Source organism: Rhyacophila brunnea, unplaced genomic scaffold (assembly GCF_057557595.1).
Source record: "Rhyacophila brunnea isolate RB1 unplaced genomic scaffold, BYU_Rbru_1.0 scaffold_9, whole genome shotgun sequence".
Classification (NCBI taxonomy): domain Eukaryota; kingdom Metazoa; phylum Arthropoda; class Insecta; order Trichoptera; family Rhyacophilidae; genus Rhyacophila; species Rhyacophila brunnea.
This window is the reverse complement of record NW_028233361.1, coordinates 3,156,767-3,175,406: the sequence shown is the minus strand read 5'-3', so window position 1 is coordinate 3,175,406 and position 18,640 is coordinate 3,156,767. Positions and strand designations below refer to the sequence as shown.

General features: G+C 35.3%; 1 protein-coding gene across 1 annotated transcript in view; it reads left to right on the top strand.

The window, feature by feature from the left end:
* Prp16 (ATP-dependent RNA helicase l(1)G0007) overlaps positions 1–18,640 on the top strand; it is a 227,513-nt gene that overhangs the window by 1,031 nt on the left and 207,842 nt on the right. The window contains exons 2-11 of the mRNA XM_085959963.1: positions 231–515; positions 1,689–1,928; positions 3,266–3,399; positions 3,518–3,720; positions 4,420–4,518; positions 9,241–9,370; positions 9,843–9,956; positions 11,150–11,281; positions 11,377–11,529; positions 14,983–15,176. Of these exons, the coding sequence (XP_085816089.1) occupies positions 231–515; positions 1,689–1,928; positions 3,266–3,399; positions 3,518–3,720; positions 4,420–4,518; positions 9,241–9,370; positions 9,843–9,956; positions 11,150–11,281; positions 11,377–11,529; positions 14,983–15,176 (1,684 nt within the window). The remainder of the gene's footprint in view (positions 1–230; positions 516–1,688; positions 1,929–3,265; positions 3,400–3,517; positions 3,721–4,419; positions 4,519–9,240; positions 9,371–9,842; positions 9,957–11,149; positions 11,282–11,376; positions 11,530–14,982; positions 15,177–18,640) is intronic.

The window sequence follows — 18,640 nt, the reverse complement described above, 5'->3', positions numbered from 1 at the left end:
GGACTCCTTCAATTAACATGTGGTGATTTTTGATAATAGGAATACTCTTTAAAAAAAAACTTAGCCACCTACTATTTGGACCATATTATCTACTAAGGCATTTTGTAAATAATTTGAGTCTTGACGAAAAAAGGAGGAAGAATGCACAGTGACAACCCAAAAACCAAATATAATATCGACCTCATCACATAATATCAATGTCATCTAATATATGGTTTTTCTGTTTCTAGGAAACAATTAGAACATTTTGAACGAGGCATATACAATTCGTCAAAGGAAGAAAAGCAGAAAAACAAATCAAGCAGACATGACGACGACGAAAGTGACTATAAGTATGATCGGAGACACAGAGATAAGGAGCGGGAAAAGCGCTATCACGGCGACAGGATTGTCAGAAATCGCAGCGATGACAGAAGTGATCGAAGCGACAGGAAAAGAGAATACAGCGAACGGTCAACTGCTAGTAGCAGCAGAAGTTACTATCCCAGGTTTAAAGATGAGCCAAGGACACCGAGGTAAATTGTTATTAGGTTTATACATCCTATAGATTTTTTAAATTCCATGGCAATCACCATTTCTGTCGATTGATCTGAAAATGATTTTTTTTTCAGTTGAGGCAAATAAAAAATTCTTTTATTGTTTTCTTAGTTATTGTACATTGGCTACATGACTGATTTAGAAATCAAATGATATGCATTTGAATTAAAATCTAATTAAGATAATTTTGTGTTTTGTCTCGACTATAAAAATTGTTCTCAAAGCCCAGTATACGGTTGGTCTGAGCCTTCGTACTTTACCATGACTCGCTATTGTAAAGCAACACTGTCAGAATGCAAGCATTGAATAAGCTACATTTGGTTTTAACTGAGTACAGTCGTGATTTACAGACCACAGACATTCTGCATCGATTAAACGAGCCTTTCCCATACGGGTAGCAAGATCTCTTTGCAAAGAGCGAATGTATGTTTGCGGCGGATACTGGGTGTGTATAACTTCAGGAGTATCGAGGAGATTAGAGAGTGGATCAAGCAGCCTCTCATCACACTGAGAGTGGAGAAGCGACATTGAACCTGACTCAGTCACATGCTATGGATGCCTCAAGAGAATTTCAATCTGGTTTACCATTTCTTCAAGCTAACCAGATTCTGACATCCTGGAAGGCCACTAAATACCATCCACAGTGTATACTATACGGGATGCCTGGCATGACCTGGAAAGATACGAGATGACTGGCGGGTGATAGGGATTTGGAGGCGCCGTGCGGTATCCATTTGCTCCAACTAAGGGGTGGATATAGTCGAAGAAGAAGTCAAAGTTGCATTTTTCGATCAATCAATTAACCTCTTGAATCAGGACATTCTGTCATACAATTTTCATGGATTTCAATTTTAATTGTCTATTGATTGAAAAATTGTACAGGATTTAAAATCTCAAACAAAGTGTCTGTCCATACAACTTCAGGAGACTACTAAGATCCACAATAATTACTCACATTATATAATAAATGGAAAAAAAGACAAGGTAAATGCAAGGGTTCTGACCTGAATAGGTATATGACATAATTAGGTAATTGACACAATTTTTTTTTTTATATATTTTGGTATGCTATAATATTGTTTTATTGTAAGCAGTAAAATGAAATCTTCATTGTATTTTCTGAATCTAAATTATTTCTTATTCATTTCCAGCCTAAAAGCGGCAAACCCTACGGATTCGACCACCTGGGACGAAGATGACGAAATATTTAAAGTCCCCTTAAAAAAGTCGACCTGGGATTTTCCCACTCCCAACGTTCATGAACCTGGGGAGGGCTCATCGGAACGGTCATACAAGTCCAAATATGAGCCTCGGAGCAGTAACAGAAAGCCAATACAGGACTATAAAGGGAGGCCTTATGATGACACAACTCGTGGAACACCTGCTCATAGGTAAATAATAATACATATTCAGATGTGCATTTATGCAATGGTGATCGGATCTAGAGACCGAAAAGTTTAACGTGAGGCTTGGCGGCGGCGCTCGTATTGTTTTCGATTTTGAAGTATTGTGAGAGTATTGCCAGGATTGGAAGATATTATTTCCCACTTCCTTAAATAGGTATATATTTTTGCAAATTTCAAATACAATGATATACATTTTTTCCCAATAACTTAGGATAAATTTTATATGGCAACATTAAAATTTCTAGTGTGTTTTGTACTTTGTCATTGTGGCAACTCTTTCGATAACGTTGAAGAGCCGAATGAGTTTATTTTGTCGTTTTTCTTCTTAACAGTAGGAGATAAGATGACTTCCTGTTGTCACTTTTCAAAACTTTTGCTATTATTAACATGTCTAAATGACCGATACCGCGCACTTGTAAGAAACGTCAAATACTTTCAAGGTGAGGGGAATGAATACTGAAACGCGAGAGGAGGGGATTCTAGTTCTTCAAGCCACCCCACATCAACTTAACTTTTCACACTCTAGTACAGTGTTTCTGAGAAAATATGAACATGAATAATAAAAAGTAAAATGACTTGTACTGATAATTCAGTGAGGGAGAATGACAGGATAATTTTATTTGGTCAGTAGGACTAGTGTCCATCTAGGAATGTGGAATAAATATGGTAGGATATTCTGTGTTAAATTTTTGTCATCTTCAGTGTTCGGTATTTCGAATATGAAAATGCTTTCCCCCCTAAATTTTTTTTTATCAGGGCGTAAGTGTCCAACTTTATGATTTTGCTAGGCCACATTGAGTTAAGAGGAATAACAACCCAGCTCAAGAACTTTTTTTAGTTACTTTCCAAAAAGCTTCTTCAGTGTGATCAGTTTTTCCGAACAACATTGGACACGCCTACGTTAAGAGCTTTTCTTTAGCTTTCCTGCCAGAGTCCGAACTGATTTTCTATTTGCCACGTACTACACACCATCGGTGCCCTTAAAAATTCTGGGAGTGTTTGTTTTATCCCTATTCCAAATTTTTTCGTGTACCATCAAAATTTCCGTACGTACCCGTTAGTTTGCTTAGAGTGGGGGACTTATTATTTTGCTGTTAATTTATTTTATTTAGGATACTCTGTTAGAAGTTAATCTGTTACTTTTTATTTTCCATCAAACAAGTGCATAAAATTTTGTTCTTCATTGTATTATTAAAGTTTCTACGTCATAGTTAATCGGTATTTTATTATAAATTTAATAATATTTTTGGGATTTCCTCACTATTAAAAGTTCTACAAAAATCATACAGTAAAAATAAAGCTTTGTGATCACTTCATTTCAGGTATAACAGTTGGCAAGGAAGCAAAAGGAAAACTGAGAGTACCCGCATAGGCAACAGTGGAAGTGAGTCTGAAAGAATGAGCTGGCAAGAAGAGGAACAAAGACTCGACCGGGAATGGTATCACATGGGAGAAGGCTAGTCCGATAAATCTTATTTTTTGTTTATTATTGTATATAACATGTTTCAAGTCAAATCAACAGAATGTGATATATTATGCCTAGCCTTGACATTCCATCTTTACTTATATTTCAGGTTATGATGAGGAATCAAATCCTTTTTCGGGATCAAGCGCAGAATATACGCGAAAGAAAGAAGAGCAAATGGAGCAGAAAAGGAAAAAGAAACTGTCAGCTAAACGGCAACAGATCAACAAAGACAATGAGCTTTGGGAGCGGAACAGAATGTTGACAAGCGGTGTTGTACTAGCTATAAATGTTACGCAAGAATTTGACGAGGTAATTTTAAAATATCTAAATGCAAGATATCTTTTATCTTTAATTTGTATCTTGGTAATGAACATCAGAAACTTTCTTCAAGTCCAGAATTGTTTTCATTCAATGAATTATGAGCCATTCTCTATGTACCTCTGGACTAAACCCCTCCTATTTCTCAAATTTATTTCAAAGAGATTATTTTGATTATAAGTAATTCAAAGCCATAATGATCCTGTAGTGTAAGAAAAGCATCTAATATCACAAATTGTTAAATTTTGGCACTCATACATGAAAAAGCTTACTACTAATAAGAGTTTTTATCAATCGAAAAATATTTTCAGATTTTTTTAAAATAAAGAATGGATGTTAGCCATTTGCTCATTCTATTAGATCCATGCCCTGGACTAAACGCACATTGAAAAACAACATATGATTTTTCCAGATGCAGGAATTGAACCTGTGACCGAAGATATCATAAGCAGACACTTTATAGATCGCACAACCCGAGTTGAGGCAGCCGAATACTCACACAGACGCATTCAAAAAAGGAACAGCCAGTAAAAGAATACTGTATTCTTCAGAAATTCACCAATACACACAATCTTTTGCATCTGTGTCGCACCAACTCTGGTTGCGCGATCTATACCACTCGTCTGATAGCAGAATTTTAAGCCCATTGATTCAGTCATATAATTATGTAAATGATTTCTCTGCTTCCAGGAAAGTGCCGATCGTGTCCATTTACTTGTACACAACTTGGTTCCACCATTCTTGGACGGAAGACTTGTGTTTACTAAGCAACCAGAACCAGTTATTCCAGTGAGTTAAAAAACTTTGCCTTTCAGCTTCCAGAATACAGTTTCTTTGTCATGTGTAAATCGTCCATCCTATATACGTGGCCCAACCATCTAGGGCGGCCCAATTTAATGGACTGTACAGTATGCGGCAGTGGCGAAGGGTGACTTTTGGAAAGAGGTAAGCTGTGGAGATCAGAGAAAAAGAGCACACTTGTCAGGTAACTTATGGGAAATAAGAAGATAATACTTACGATATTACTGCTGATGAATAGGTGCACACTAATGACAACGACACACTGGTCATAGGTTTCACCGCTGAATTTTTCAAATTATTTAAATCACTTATGGCAGTAGAATTCCACGCAGACTTTTCTTAAGCAAACAATACGCATTGCCAACAAAAAAGTTTGTTTAATGTATAACTGCCAGTTAAAAACAAATAGTTATCATATAAATTGTTGTGAAAATGTCTAATATAAGTTTTTTTGCTGTATTCAAATCTAAATGAACCCTTGGAAGGTCAAGCTTTGATAATTTTTAATTTTTGAAGAAACGTCAAACTCGGGAATGATTTTTTTTAAATGCAATCGTTCGCACATCTTCGATCGGGACACTACACAATTTAATAAATACTCATATATTTAAAGCACTGGCGAATGATTTCGGTACAATATGAGATAATTTATCCACATTCAAAACACAGTAACACACTGAATTTTGTATTATAAAATAAAACTTTATCACCGCTTTGAAATGTCAATATGACATGAACTGTGAATAGCATGTTATGTCTGTCTATGACTGAAGTAACCTAAATAATAATCGCGAATTAATACAATATTTATTTTTAATAACAATTTATAAATTATATGTGATTGTTACACAATAGTTTTTTTTTTTTTAATCATCCTTATTATTTATTATTTGCTTAAAAAGATAATCATCGACAATAAACAAATCAACATAGAGCATAAGCATGTCCTGTAACGCTTCCAAGTCTGGAACAAAAACGCAGACATGTATGAAGTTGGCAACTGAATTGCGGTAGAAAATTCGGCTTGGATTATGATCGACATAATTCTAAAAATAGCACTCACGTTGTGACGTTCCGTCATTTATTTTTGATTCGAAACTTGACTAAATTAAACGCCCTACTTCTAAATACCGACGATTGATGACAATCAATATTTTTATTATAACCTAGTCCTAGACAATATAGTTAATTATTTACTTAAATTAAATACTTGAAAATAGAAGGTAAGCTTTAAGGGGGGACATGCTCGTCGAAGGTCAAAATTGAGTTTTTATTGTATTTTCAAACCATGATCCTGGACACTCCTTAAACGTTGTAGATAATCTATTTATATAATTTTGAAGCCTTATTATCCTTTATAGTTATTTTAAACATTTGATGACTGCATAAAGTATTTTTGTTACATAAAATAGTATTCTTTTAAACCTCTCGCTCTAATGTTTTAGAATATAGTCATATTTCGGTACATAACTGTGCAGTGGTATTAAGATTTTTTACATTTATTAATTTTTAAACGCATTTACGAAACCATTAGTATAATTTATTACGAGATAATTTTTGTAAAATATTCACGATAAAAAATTATGTTGATAATCTCTGTGATCCCAAATTTGACAAGAATTAGGCATTTTATTATTCAAAAAATGGGCAAGATTAACACATTTGAAGATGATTCTAAAGATACTTATTATAAGCTATGTCTTTGACCATTCAAGTGTGATAAACATCTTATGAATAATGATTGTTTTATAATAATTATTGACCTAAGAATAAGGTAGTGTTTTTTTGAAATACGCCATTTCTTTTGTCATTTCCTAGTGGTTAAGCTACAACATACGGCCGTAGCCATAAATCAATAAACTATAATTAAAGTAGGGAGTAAAATTATGTTAACGCGCGTGTTTGAACATGTACCTAACCGATTTTTTTTTTAAACGGTACATGTTCAAACACGCGCGTCAATATCATTTTACTCCCTACTTTAATTATAGTTTGTCAATTTATGGCTACGGCCGTATGTTGTAGCTTAACCACTGGGGAATGACAAAAAAAATGGCGTATTTCAAAAAAACACTACCTTATTCTTAGGTCAATAATTATTATAAAGCAATCATTATTCATAAGATGTTTATCACACTTGAATGGTCAAAGACATAGCTTATAATAAGTATCTTTAAAATTATCTTCAAATGTGTTAATCTTGCCGATTTTTTGAATAATAAAATGCCTAATTCTTGTCAAATTTGGGATCACAGAGATTATCAATATAATTTTTTATCGTGAATATTTTACAAAAATTATCTCGTAATAAATTATACTAATGGTTTCATAAATGCGTTTAAAAATTAATAAATGTAAAAAATCTTAACACCGCTGCACAGTTATGTACCGAAATATGACTATATTCTAAAACATTAGAGCGAGAGGTTTAAAAGAATACTATTTTATGTAACAAAAATACTTTATGCAGTCATCAAATGTTTAAAATAACTATAAAGGATAATAAGGCTTCAAAATTATATAAATAGATTATCTACAACGTTTAAGGAGTGTCCAGGATCATGGTTTGAAAATACAATAAAAACTCAATTTTGACCTACGACGAGCACGTGGGCCGTTAAATAATCGCTTAATATGGAGCGTTCGCTACTGGTATGCGGTCTCCTGTACATGAGGCATTCTCCTCTAGTTTGGTTTCTAACATACATAAATGTAAAATTGACTATGTACATCCTGTATTTGTATACTGAGCTTTGAAAACAGACTTGCGGTGGATACTTGATGAGCAATGATATGACTTTGTCAGAAACTAAATCCCATCCTCAGAGTGTATAGGGTCGAACTATGAGAGTTAAGGCCCGGAGAGACAAAAAAATTGGCAACTGACAGGGATTTTCGAACGTGTCCACATTCTCTAGTAAGGAGTGAAAACGAACAAAGAAAAACAATTTGACACAGCCTCAGAAAAATTCTTATTCTTCTTAGCTACATAGTATTAATATATGGATAACATGCGGTGTTAAAAATCCCATTGTTCCGTCATATACACCCTGTGGATGGTACAGAAGTTAAAGTCCCTCCACCAAACCCGCCCCGTACCACCCTCGGTCTTAATCGAGAGTATCACGGGACCCATCAATTGGTGATGTGAAGCATCTAAGAATTGGCCTGGGAGTGTCCTGGGAGAAGATGCCCAAGACTTAGATTGCTGCGCTCAAAGTGAGCTCTGACTGAGTTTACTGAGTTTACTAAAAATTGATACTTGAAATTACTAAAAAGAAAATGAACCTACTTGTTTATTAAATTAAAGAACGAAGCTAATCATACAGGCAGCAAAATTTATGTGAAGAGATCTTCACGCCCGTAGTAAGACGCCGCAAATTTTTTGAAAGCAAGATAATTGGCCTTAGTAGCAACCAGGTCGGACGGGCCGATGGGTCCAACAGCTAGTTGGACCGACCTGAGCATTTCCTCCCGTTCGGAGCACATACTCAGACACTCCCATAGGATGTGGCTGGCATCCTGTATTTCCCCTCCGCATGGACATGTCGGACGGCTTGCAAGTCCAAGCTCGAAGAGCTTGCCAGCGAATCCACCATGACCAGTCACAAATTAACTGGTGTAATGGTCTGGAGTCAGGTATTTGGTTATCTCCATTCGCCACTGTATGTGCACATATGTTACACATGCTGGTGTTCCTCTCTATTCTGGTTGATCCAACTCGAAACTCGATCGATCTATTTTTGAAATAACTTTGAATTGACGCGAACAAATTTCCTGGTAGTCTCTTCAGCCCGAGCTTTTGAAGTATAAGAGGCCAGGATGCACTATCAAACGCACCTGCAATGTCCAGGAAAACTCCTAGGACGTATTTACGGCGGGAATTTTCAGCAATGGCAATCACATTCCTTATGGCGTCGACTGTTGATTTGCCTCTTCTGAATCCAAATTGTTTATCGGAAAGCGGCGAGTGTGTCTCCAGGTGGGCTTCAATCCTGCGGCACAGTAGCTTCTCCAGCACTTTGCCCAGAGCGGGCAGAAGTGTTAGAGGGCGGTAGGCTTTGGGGCTAGACGGTTCTCGGCTGCCAGCTTTGGGGATTACCTTAAGTAAGCCCCTCTTCCAGCAGTCGGGGAACGTGCCGCTCCTGATGCAGTCACTGAAGAGGGCTGTAATCTCTGGCGCGGCGATGGCCCATGTGCGTTTGACAAGTAAATTGTCAATGCAGTCCGGGCCTGGGGCTTTGCCAACAATCAACGTGCGTACGATGTGGTTGATCTCCTGTTAGGTCAGCCTCCTGACCTCCTGACAGCCTTCCATGACTTCGGAGTCCGGTTGGGTTGGAGAAAAGACGGGTTTGTTTGAGACTCCTCAAGCATTTGTAGAACGAGGCTGAGCCAGGTCCAACGTTCCATGTGACTAGAGTTGCATGGTCTGGTCTCTTATCTCTTCATTACTTTTATACTTATACTACCGAACACCCAGTATATGTCGTAAACATATGTTTTCAAAGCTTAGCACACGGTTGATCTGAGTCTTCGTAAGTTGCCATGACTAATAACCGTAAACCAGTCCCGTCAGAATTCATGATGTGAACAGACGGCATTTCGTTCTGATTGAGTTGAATGCTGCATAAATAATTTCCATTCTAATGGATATAATAATAATATGTAATATATCAAATATATTATGTCTTTTAATGTATCATATAGGTAAGAGATCCAACTTGTGATATGGCTTTGAATGCACGTAAAGGATCTGCATTAGTGAGAGCATTTCGGGAACAGAAAGAACGCAAAAAGGCCCAAAAGAAACATTGGCAACTTGGTGGTACTACAATCGGTATGTACATATTACATAAATATATTATTATTATACCTACAATATAATTTAGGTACCATTTACTTGCCACAATTCCATTTTTCAAAATGATAATATAATGTATTAAATTCTACTGGTTGGTTTATTAGTCGATAACCATTTCAGTTACCACACAGTCTTGATAGGTGTGACAAACAAAATTCGTAACTATCTAATTAATAAACCAACCGGTACAATTGAATATAATTGATACATATTATTGTTTTACATTACGGGCCTATGCAAAGCCATACTTATGTGGTACTTAGAATGAAAATTATGTCCACTTATGTATTTACACACGTAAGACTATGCATACAGCCTTAAGCTATTACATACCTGTATTTAACAATATATTAAAGAGTAATATTATAATGTTCCAAATGTTATTCTCACCCCATTGAACGTAATTATTTCTGTATAAATTTTATTCATTATTCTTGTATGGCCATAGGTAACATAATGGGAGTCGAGCGTCCACCTGACGAGGAAGATGTCAAACTCGATCAACTAACCGACAGAACCGACTACAAAAGCGATCATAAGTATGCTGAGCACATGATGGTTGGTAAGTATAATTTTAGTTTTTTTATTAGTGGTAGCAAAAACTGACTCAATTGAAATACTAATAAGTCCTCGACTTACGTGATTAATTCGTCCCGAAAATTTTCGTGTAAGTCCAAAAATCGCGAAGTCGAATAAAACTTAAAATCAAGCCATTTTTTAAATAATATGCGTTAGTTTTAAAAGATAAGTAAAAATAAAATGGACCTACATAATATTATGTACATACATTTAAGAAAACATTATTGATTGATAAAGGGCTTGATTTTGAAATCCCTAGCAGCATTTCCACCAAGTAAAAGGGTTAGCATATCTTTAGACACATGAAACCTAGCATAGATTTTTCTAGTTGGGATGTATTATATGTCAGATCTGGCATTTTTTCCAATAATCCCAGTTTCGTCCACATTAAAAATTTATTGTGGCAGGTAATCCTCATTTTAAGATTTTTGCTAGACTCTTGATGAAATTCATAGCTTCCTCTGTATCTGCACAACTCGGCAGCCTCACCTGTTACTTTGATGTTGTGTAGTTTATTACGGCTTTTAAATTTTTGAAACCGTCCGTGGCTTGCAGTGAATGTATTAGTTTTATCATTATCATGTTATAACACTATCATCATTTATACACTTAACGTCTTTAAAATGATTCAAGGCTTTATCCTGTATGAATATAAGGCTTATTGGAATTTGTTGTTGCTGTATATCTTCCATCCATATAACCAATTTTTTTTTTCCATTTCTTCTATTATTATTTCTCTTTTCTTGGTAATTATCGTAGATTACATTACTGCTAATTTTTTTACATGATCCATAATATATAACATAATATTTGATGTAAAGTGCAGAAAAACAAATTGCAGCTTTGTTTTTCAAACTATCCTACTATCACATTTAAATAAAAAAATTTAAGCACATTTTGTACCAAAAATGAAAATATAATTAATATTAAATTCTACAGGTTTTTTTTTATTAAAAAAAGGTTTGTCGATAGCTATTTCGGTTGTAACACCATTATCAAGACTACTACTAGATAGTCTTGATAATGGTGTTACAACTGAAATAGCTATCGACAAACCTTTTTTTAATAAAAAAAACCTGTAGAATTTAATATTAATTATATTTTCATTTCTTGTAAAATGGAATTCTACCAAGTAAATGCTAACTCAATTAATATTTTGTACCCTCTACTTTACAGATCAGGGTGAAGGCAAAAGCGAGTTTTCAAAGAAGAAGACAATAACAGAACAGAGGAGATATTTACCCGTCTTCGCTGTGAGAGAACAACTCCTCAACATCATCAGAGAGAATAATGTGGTCATCATTGTCGGTAAGTAACATACATATAATAATAATTCTTATGAAAATAGAATATCTCATCTTCTTTGCCACTCAGCTATTTATTTATTTGTTTGTTTATATTAGGTGAAACTGGCTCCGGTAAAACGACCCAACTGACGCAGTACTTGCATGAAGAAGGATACAGCAAAATCGGAATGATCGGATGCACTCAGCCTCGAAGAGTTGCAGCCATGTCCGTTGCCAAAAGAGTGTCCGATGAAATGTCAACTAGTTTAGGTATGATAACATGTTATATTAACTTTTTGAATGTGACTTTCAATTTACAAGCATCCAGACCTAAGTTTTAAATGAAACAATATTTTTTGGCCACCTTCAATTTCCATTAAATACTGGTCGCAAGGGTCAAACAAATCCATACATCGTCTGAAACTGATCTTAAACTAACATTTCTGATTATACTTTAGTTAGATAGATCAGAACGTATTGTGACCAATGGTACTTATCGCAATATAAGTACGAAGTAAGTAAGTTTGATGTAGGTACATAATACATCTCTTGTACCAAATGAAGAATCACAGTATTGTGACAGTACGATTTCAGTTGATGCCAATTTAAATAGTGAAATTTTGTAACATGTTTCAAAGTGCCTACAGTAACTTATTGTTTACTTGACATGCATTCTCCCTCCATCATGATCCTCCATCTTTGTCTTTTGTGTGTTTAATGTAGAAGAGACTGAATTGCTTTCTGAGACATTCGGGCGTGTCTTGTTCCGTGATTCAGACTTCAACATCCTCCTGCAGAAATCTATTTTTTTTTTTTTTTGACAATGTTTGATCCTTCATATGGGCCTCCACAGAGTGGAGGTTTGTATTAACAGATTTTTGTTTTTACGAGAAATGGATGTTAGCCACTTGATCAACCTATTACGATTCAACTCTGACTCCAAACACAAATTGAAGAACAATATGTGTATTTGCCAGACCCAGGATTTGACCCTCGGACCCACAACATAATTCGATGCATTGTAATCTGTTTAGCTCAATAATTTTTGTATAGTGACTGAATAAACTGAGGCTAGGATGCCAAATAATGTGTTTACGCTTTATAGTAACCCATAACTTCCAAATGTTTGCCAACTGTCTTGGCAAAGAGGCACTGTCACTCATCCTCCATCCTCATCTGAAGTGTCGTGGCTAAGAGGTATCAGTACACAGTGTGCGATTATTATTGTGTGCAATATATTTACATAAGATTTACCTAACATACAGTACACTCTCAGTAATCCGCCGGTCGATTATCCGACAACTACTATAATCCACTGTTATTTTTACTAGTTGACCGGTATTCGATTGTCAAATTCAGTAGTCCGCTGCGTACAAGTATATACAACTAGGGAACTCTTGTTCTGTGTATACAACACAGATGAGATGGATTTATTTTGGAAACTTCTCCTTCGTAAAACGTACGTTCATCGCGAAGAAAGTAATGTACCAGGGAGGAAAGTGCCCAAGGACCGCATCACAATTATGCCAAGCTCCAATGCAACCGGGACACATATAATGAAGCTTTTGGTCATAGGGAAAGCCAGGAATCCTAAGTCATTCAAGAATATCTGCCTCACTGAACAACAAGTTGTGTCAAGTGATTTATTGTAGAGGTGATTTAAAAATACTGTCACCAGTTTGCATACTCAAGTCTCGGCATGTACTACACATACTCAGTACGTGTGGCCCAATATAATAAACTTGGAAGTTCGAACGCATGCTACGAGTCTGAGATCTTACCGTCCTCGATACTAGCGAGTCCGCTAGTTAGTTGGTACTGTTTCTACCTATGACATCATCGCTGCGGATGCCGCGACTCGCTTATGTATAAACATGGTTAGGTGATAAATTTTGTGTAATTATTGGATTATATATTAAATAAATAAAATATTAAAGTTTGAAATAAAAAAAATCATTGTATATTCATTCAAGAATATTATAACCTAACATAAAAACAGCTCATAAATTTTAAATGTGTTTAAAGTCGATTCAGCGCTCAGTGTATTTTTTAGCGATTCTATTAAAGCCGATATTTCAAATCGTCATTCTCTCTCTTTCTCCCCAATTGTAAAGTCGGTATAGTGAAGGACAGAAATGGTGACTATACTGTAATAATATGGAGTTAGTTTTAGTTCCAGTTGAGTATGTATCACTAGTAAGTATTTTGGAACAAGTTTCGAAACTAAGTATTTTTTTATACTGGTAGTAAGTATACTAAACTTAAGCCCAAATTCCATTGGCAGATTGCGTCTGGCCCGATCGTCTGCCACGACTGTCAAACTCTATTCTCTATGGTTTTTAAGGATCGTGAGCGATCGGGACTAAAGTGGAAAATTTTCTATTATTCCGTCGTGCGATCCATTCATTATCAAGCGAAGATTGCCGAAAGCGTACGAAAATAGCCAAATACGCGCCTGCTCGCGAGTCATGCAAATGGTCGTTCATTTCATTCTACTGGTCGATTTCAACTGAACAACTACAAGATGGCGAAAACTCAAAAAAATTATATGGAGTATCACCGAGGACACAGTCCTCGTCGAATTAATACACGCCAAAGATATAGTGTGGAACGTAAAAAACCCGCTTATTCAATGGCGATCACGCTGTTCTTCAGTTAGCCAACTTTTGACCCAGTGTTTTCGTTTACGGCGAGTCCTGACCGCCTGAGCCAGTTGAAATATAGCCATACTCACTACAATAAATTAGTCTTTGGATTATTCGATTTCGATATTCGAATTACTCAATTGGTTTATAGATTCAAGCTCGCCCAGTTATTCATGATGTAAATTAACAATAAGTATACAAACTTTCCATAAATGTCAAACGGCCGCGTAAATTTTAACAGATGCTCGCTAGGTTTGACAGCTGACAGCACAGTTTTTTTGACGTAAAATTGCGCGGGAATGCGTTCAGTGTAGCCACCAATCTAAGAAATATCTAGTTTTCGGTCAACCTAATTAGAGGAAAACCTAAGTAAAAACATATTTTTAATAATAGCAACACTATGTTTCCAATCAAAAGCAAAGACAACACGATTGAATCGTTGCGTGTAATTGCAAATAGTGTAAAAACATTGGCGACGACGGTCGGCGTGGATCGTTGGATCGGGTTGGGTCTGCGCGTCTGCCAATGTAATTAAGCCATTAGTCTTCAAAATCGACCAGTTTTCCCACCTCTAATTTATTGTTTAATATTTTTTAGTTAATAAACTTAGTTGATGAATACATATAATTTAGTAAATACTTGATTTTGATTATAAATAAAACCGTAATTTTCTGGTACAAATTTCTTAAAAAAACTATTTTACGAAATATCTGTTTTAATTTTTACCATATTTTGTGTGTATCCACTCTAATCCGCCGCTTTCACTAATTGGACTTGTCTGGTTTTTCGGATGACGGATTACTGAGTGAGTACTGTATTATACATCTCAAAGGCATCAAACTTATGTCTTTCTTTTTTGTATGGCCAAGTGTCAACACCATAAAATAAGATCAAAAAGACCTGAGACTTGATCTGGCAACCTTTGGTCTATTTTGATATTGCACTACTTTTTCATATTTTGTTTCAATGGGTCTATTCTATGGCTATCGACAGTAGTTTATCATATTTATGTATTGTTATCACTCAATATTTACCTGCTTGACCAGCTAATTTTTACTTGAAATTGTGTATTGTGTAGGTGACGAAGTTGGTTATGCAATCCGTTTCGAAGACTGTACATCAGAGAAGACGGTAATCAAATACATGACGGACGGTATTTTACTACGTGAGAGTCTGCGAGAACCTGATCTGGACAACTACTCTGCAGTCATCATGGATGAAGCTCACGAGAGGTCTCTCAGCACAGATGTTCTTTTTGGACTCCTGCGAGATGTGAGTGACACTTTTATATCATATTTTTATTAGTGCCATCTTTTGTCTGTATTAAAAATTATTCAGTGATGTAGAGAAATTGTATACATATTATGTACTTTAAACTGCGATCTTACTGTGTGGAAGTATAGATGTCAGATATTTCAACTTTCTAGAAATGGGTGGTTTTTTTATAGGAAAAATTATGTTTTTCTGCCTGTAAGAAAATATATAGTGGAATCCCAATTTTACATGCCCGGAATTCACGTTTTCCCGCTATTTGCATGTAATTTCTGCAATCCTCTTTCAATTTAGAACATTTAATTCCCAGTTTAATGTTTTTATTTCCTGCAATTTACGTCTGTCAATTAATATTCAAAATTCAATTAAAATTGCATATTAAATTTATTTGAACACATTGAAATGAATTCTTGATGCATGTGTGTGTTTCTATTTATAGACTTGTCTTGCAGGATACAAGACTGAGGTAATGCAATGCGATTGTATTAATTTTTTGTTAGTCACACCCATGTCTCAGCAAAAAACATTCTCAGTTGAAAAAAAAAGATTTTTGACTAAAAAAAATTTTTTTAATTTCCATATTTTCTCTTTAATTGCATTTTTCTTTGTCCACCCCTTCAAAAACTTCAAATTGAGGTTTTACTCTTTTTTTATCACCTATCAGATATTGCTTCATAAATTCGTTACCAACTCTAAAAATGTAGGTAAATACCTACTGTTTATCTTAATAGAAGTTTTTATAAACAAATAATATAATATAGTCGAATTTGATTATTACGAGGAAGATGGGACCGACTGAATTTGCCCGTTATATCAGAGAATAGGTATTTTTAAATGAGCGGTCACATAACACAAAAAGTCGAAAATAAAAAATCTGAAAACTGGGTACAACTGGATGACTAAATTTGTCCAACGATTGTCCCTTCTTCGAGCTATGTGTCCAGTCCATTTCCATTTGAGGCCTTTAGCGAACTCTATTACATCGCAAACCCTTGTCTGTTTCCTTATCCACTCATTCCTCTTTTTGTCCTTTCGCGCTATGCCCAGCATGCAACTCTCCATACCACATTGCGCTACTCTAATTTTCTGCATCTCTCTTTTACTTAGGGTCCATGTTTCATACGCATTTGTGATTACGGGAAGCACACACTGGTTAAACACTTTGCGCATTGAATAATACCGAATAAAAAATGTTTGAGTAAAGGGAATGAGTTGCTGGAGGGCAAACTTAACACATTCGCGGACACATGTTAGTGATATGATACATTAAGATGTAAATTTTTTAAATTTTCGATTTAGACATATAGAAATGAGTCACCGTGACATAAGTAGCAGGGGCACATATTGTTTTAATCCAAAATACGACTTCTATAAACGTCGTGTCGTATTCCGTTCCAAAGTACAGGACGTCTATGGACGTCCTGTCATATCACATCTCACAAAATACGATGCATATAGACGCCGGCTGCGCGAATGTGTTTTTACACAAAAGTGGATGCGGAGTCGATTTGAATCTGAATTCGTGTATATTGGCCATTGCAACTACTATGAAAATTGTTGCATTGTCATAAATACAGTCAATTTTTTTCTAAAACAGCAATAATTTTCGATAATAATCTGTGGTTATTTTTCCTTTTCCAAGATTCATAAAAATAATCACATAGGTATTCCAAAAATCGAGTTTTGAGATAATCGCAAAAAACCACCAGAGTGCCGTTTTTTGTCCCTTGAATATTAAGGCTATACCTCAGTTGAGGCATGGTCTAAAAAGATCGTGGCTAGGCGATGCGCGGATTGCGGGTCGCGGGTGCAAATGACGCATGCCGAATGAAATATAATTTGTCATATAAATCCAACTTGCGTCCATTTAATGTTCTGTTTATTGTTCTATTAGTAACAATAATAATGTATTCATTGACATATTTTCTTTTTCATGTAAGTGGGTAACGTTTTTAGTCATCTTTACACGATTTAAGAATTAATACCACCATCGCCATCACGAAACAAATTGACGTATTCACACCTCGACGTTCACTCTCCGAATGCCAGCGAGTCCAAAATTTCGTCGCGCCTGTAGTTGAAAATTATTTGCCGGTTTCACTGATGTATTGTCTTAATGAGTGACGAGTCGATTTACATTATTTTTTAAATATATATAATGCTCTGAGGGTGCAGACATATAGCACACTATGAGAAATAGAGCTCCCACATTGGTTAGAAAGGCCTTGATGACAGAACTCAAATTATTCATTGAAAAATGTGTTATGACACCAACAGTCTTGTCAATGTCAATGTCAACTTTGTCAATGGTTTTCACATGATTTAAAGTAATTTTTGATAGCCAAGTATTTTTATTTATACAGGTTAATACCTTTAGAATCACTTGGTAGGAGAATATTTAACTTAAAAATGACAAGATTGCAAAATGTGAGTTACGACTCTAGACGACTCATATTGCATAATATTATGCATACATGGCAAAGGGAATGAGTAAAATCAACGACTATATTATTATTTGACCTCTAGTTAAACTCCTCTATTTTCCTTTTGCCAAGTATTTTTTTTGTTTTGTAACTCAACACAAGTACCACATACATCCAATGCCATAAAATTTAATGTGGTATGCACAGTCCATTGTAAAAATGTTATCTCTGTAGCAGATTCCAGCGACTTTGTGGCTACGGTGGCACCGGTTCACGTTTCTGTGTCAACTACTTTGATTTTTCTTTATTTCAATTGTATAGTAGTTGAGCCAAGACCAATCAGCAATGTTAAATTGTCAAGAAAGTTGTCTATTATTTTGCTTGAAATGCTCCAAACTCTCCATTGAAACAAACATAATATATTCGAAAATGTTTATGGTCCAAAATGAGCAAACACGGCACAGGCACTAATTGTGTGCAAAATTTCTTCACACCTAAACTATCGTGTCTAATAGTATGCATACATTTAGTTGATAAGCATACTGTATTTAGCCCTGGGTGACAACATGATAAATCCGCCCCTGTTTATGTGGCAGCCTAGCTGGTTTATTTTTCTGAAATTAAGTTATTTTATAAATACACTGAAAAATCTGTAAGGGTTGGCTTGATAGTACATTTTAAAATTATTTGACATGTGTCATGTTATGTTGGAATGGTTTTGTCATTTTGCAGAATATTTTGAACGATCACCATCTCTGTAAATTCTATGATGGATGGAGAGTGCCAACTAAACGTATTATTATTCAGTATTCAGGCTAATTTCAATTAATTTTAATAGTTTCTATGTGTGCGTACGTTAAAATTATTTGCGATATTACATCCATAGATAATATTTTGAACAGAACCCAACCTGCAGACCATAGATAATAGACAACATTCTTATAGAAAATACATAGTGCCAACCGCTAAAAACAAAAAACACGCAATTTTGACACAAGTCAAAAATGTGTAGGGATGTAGAAAATGATAAATAACGTTCAT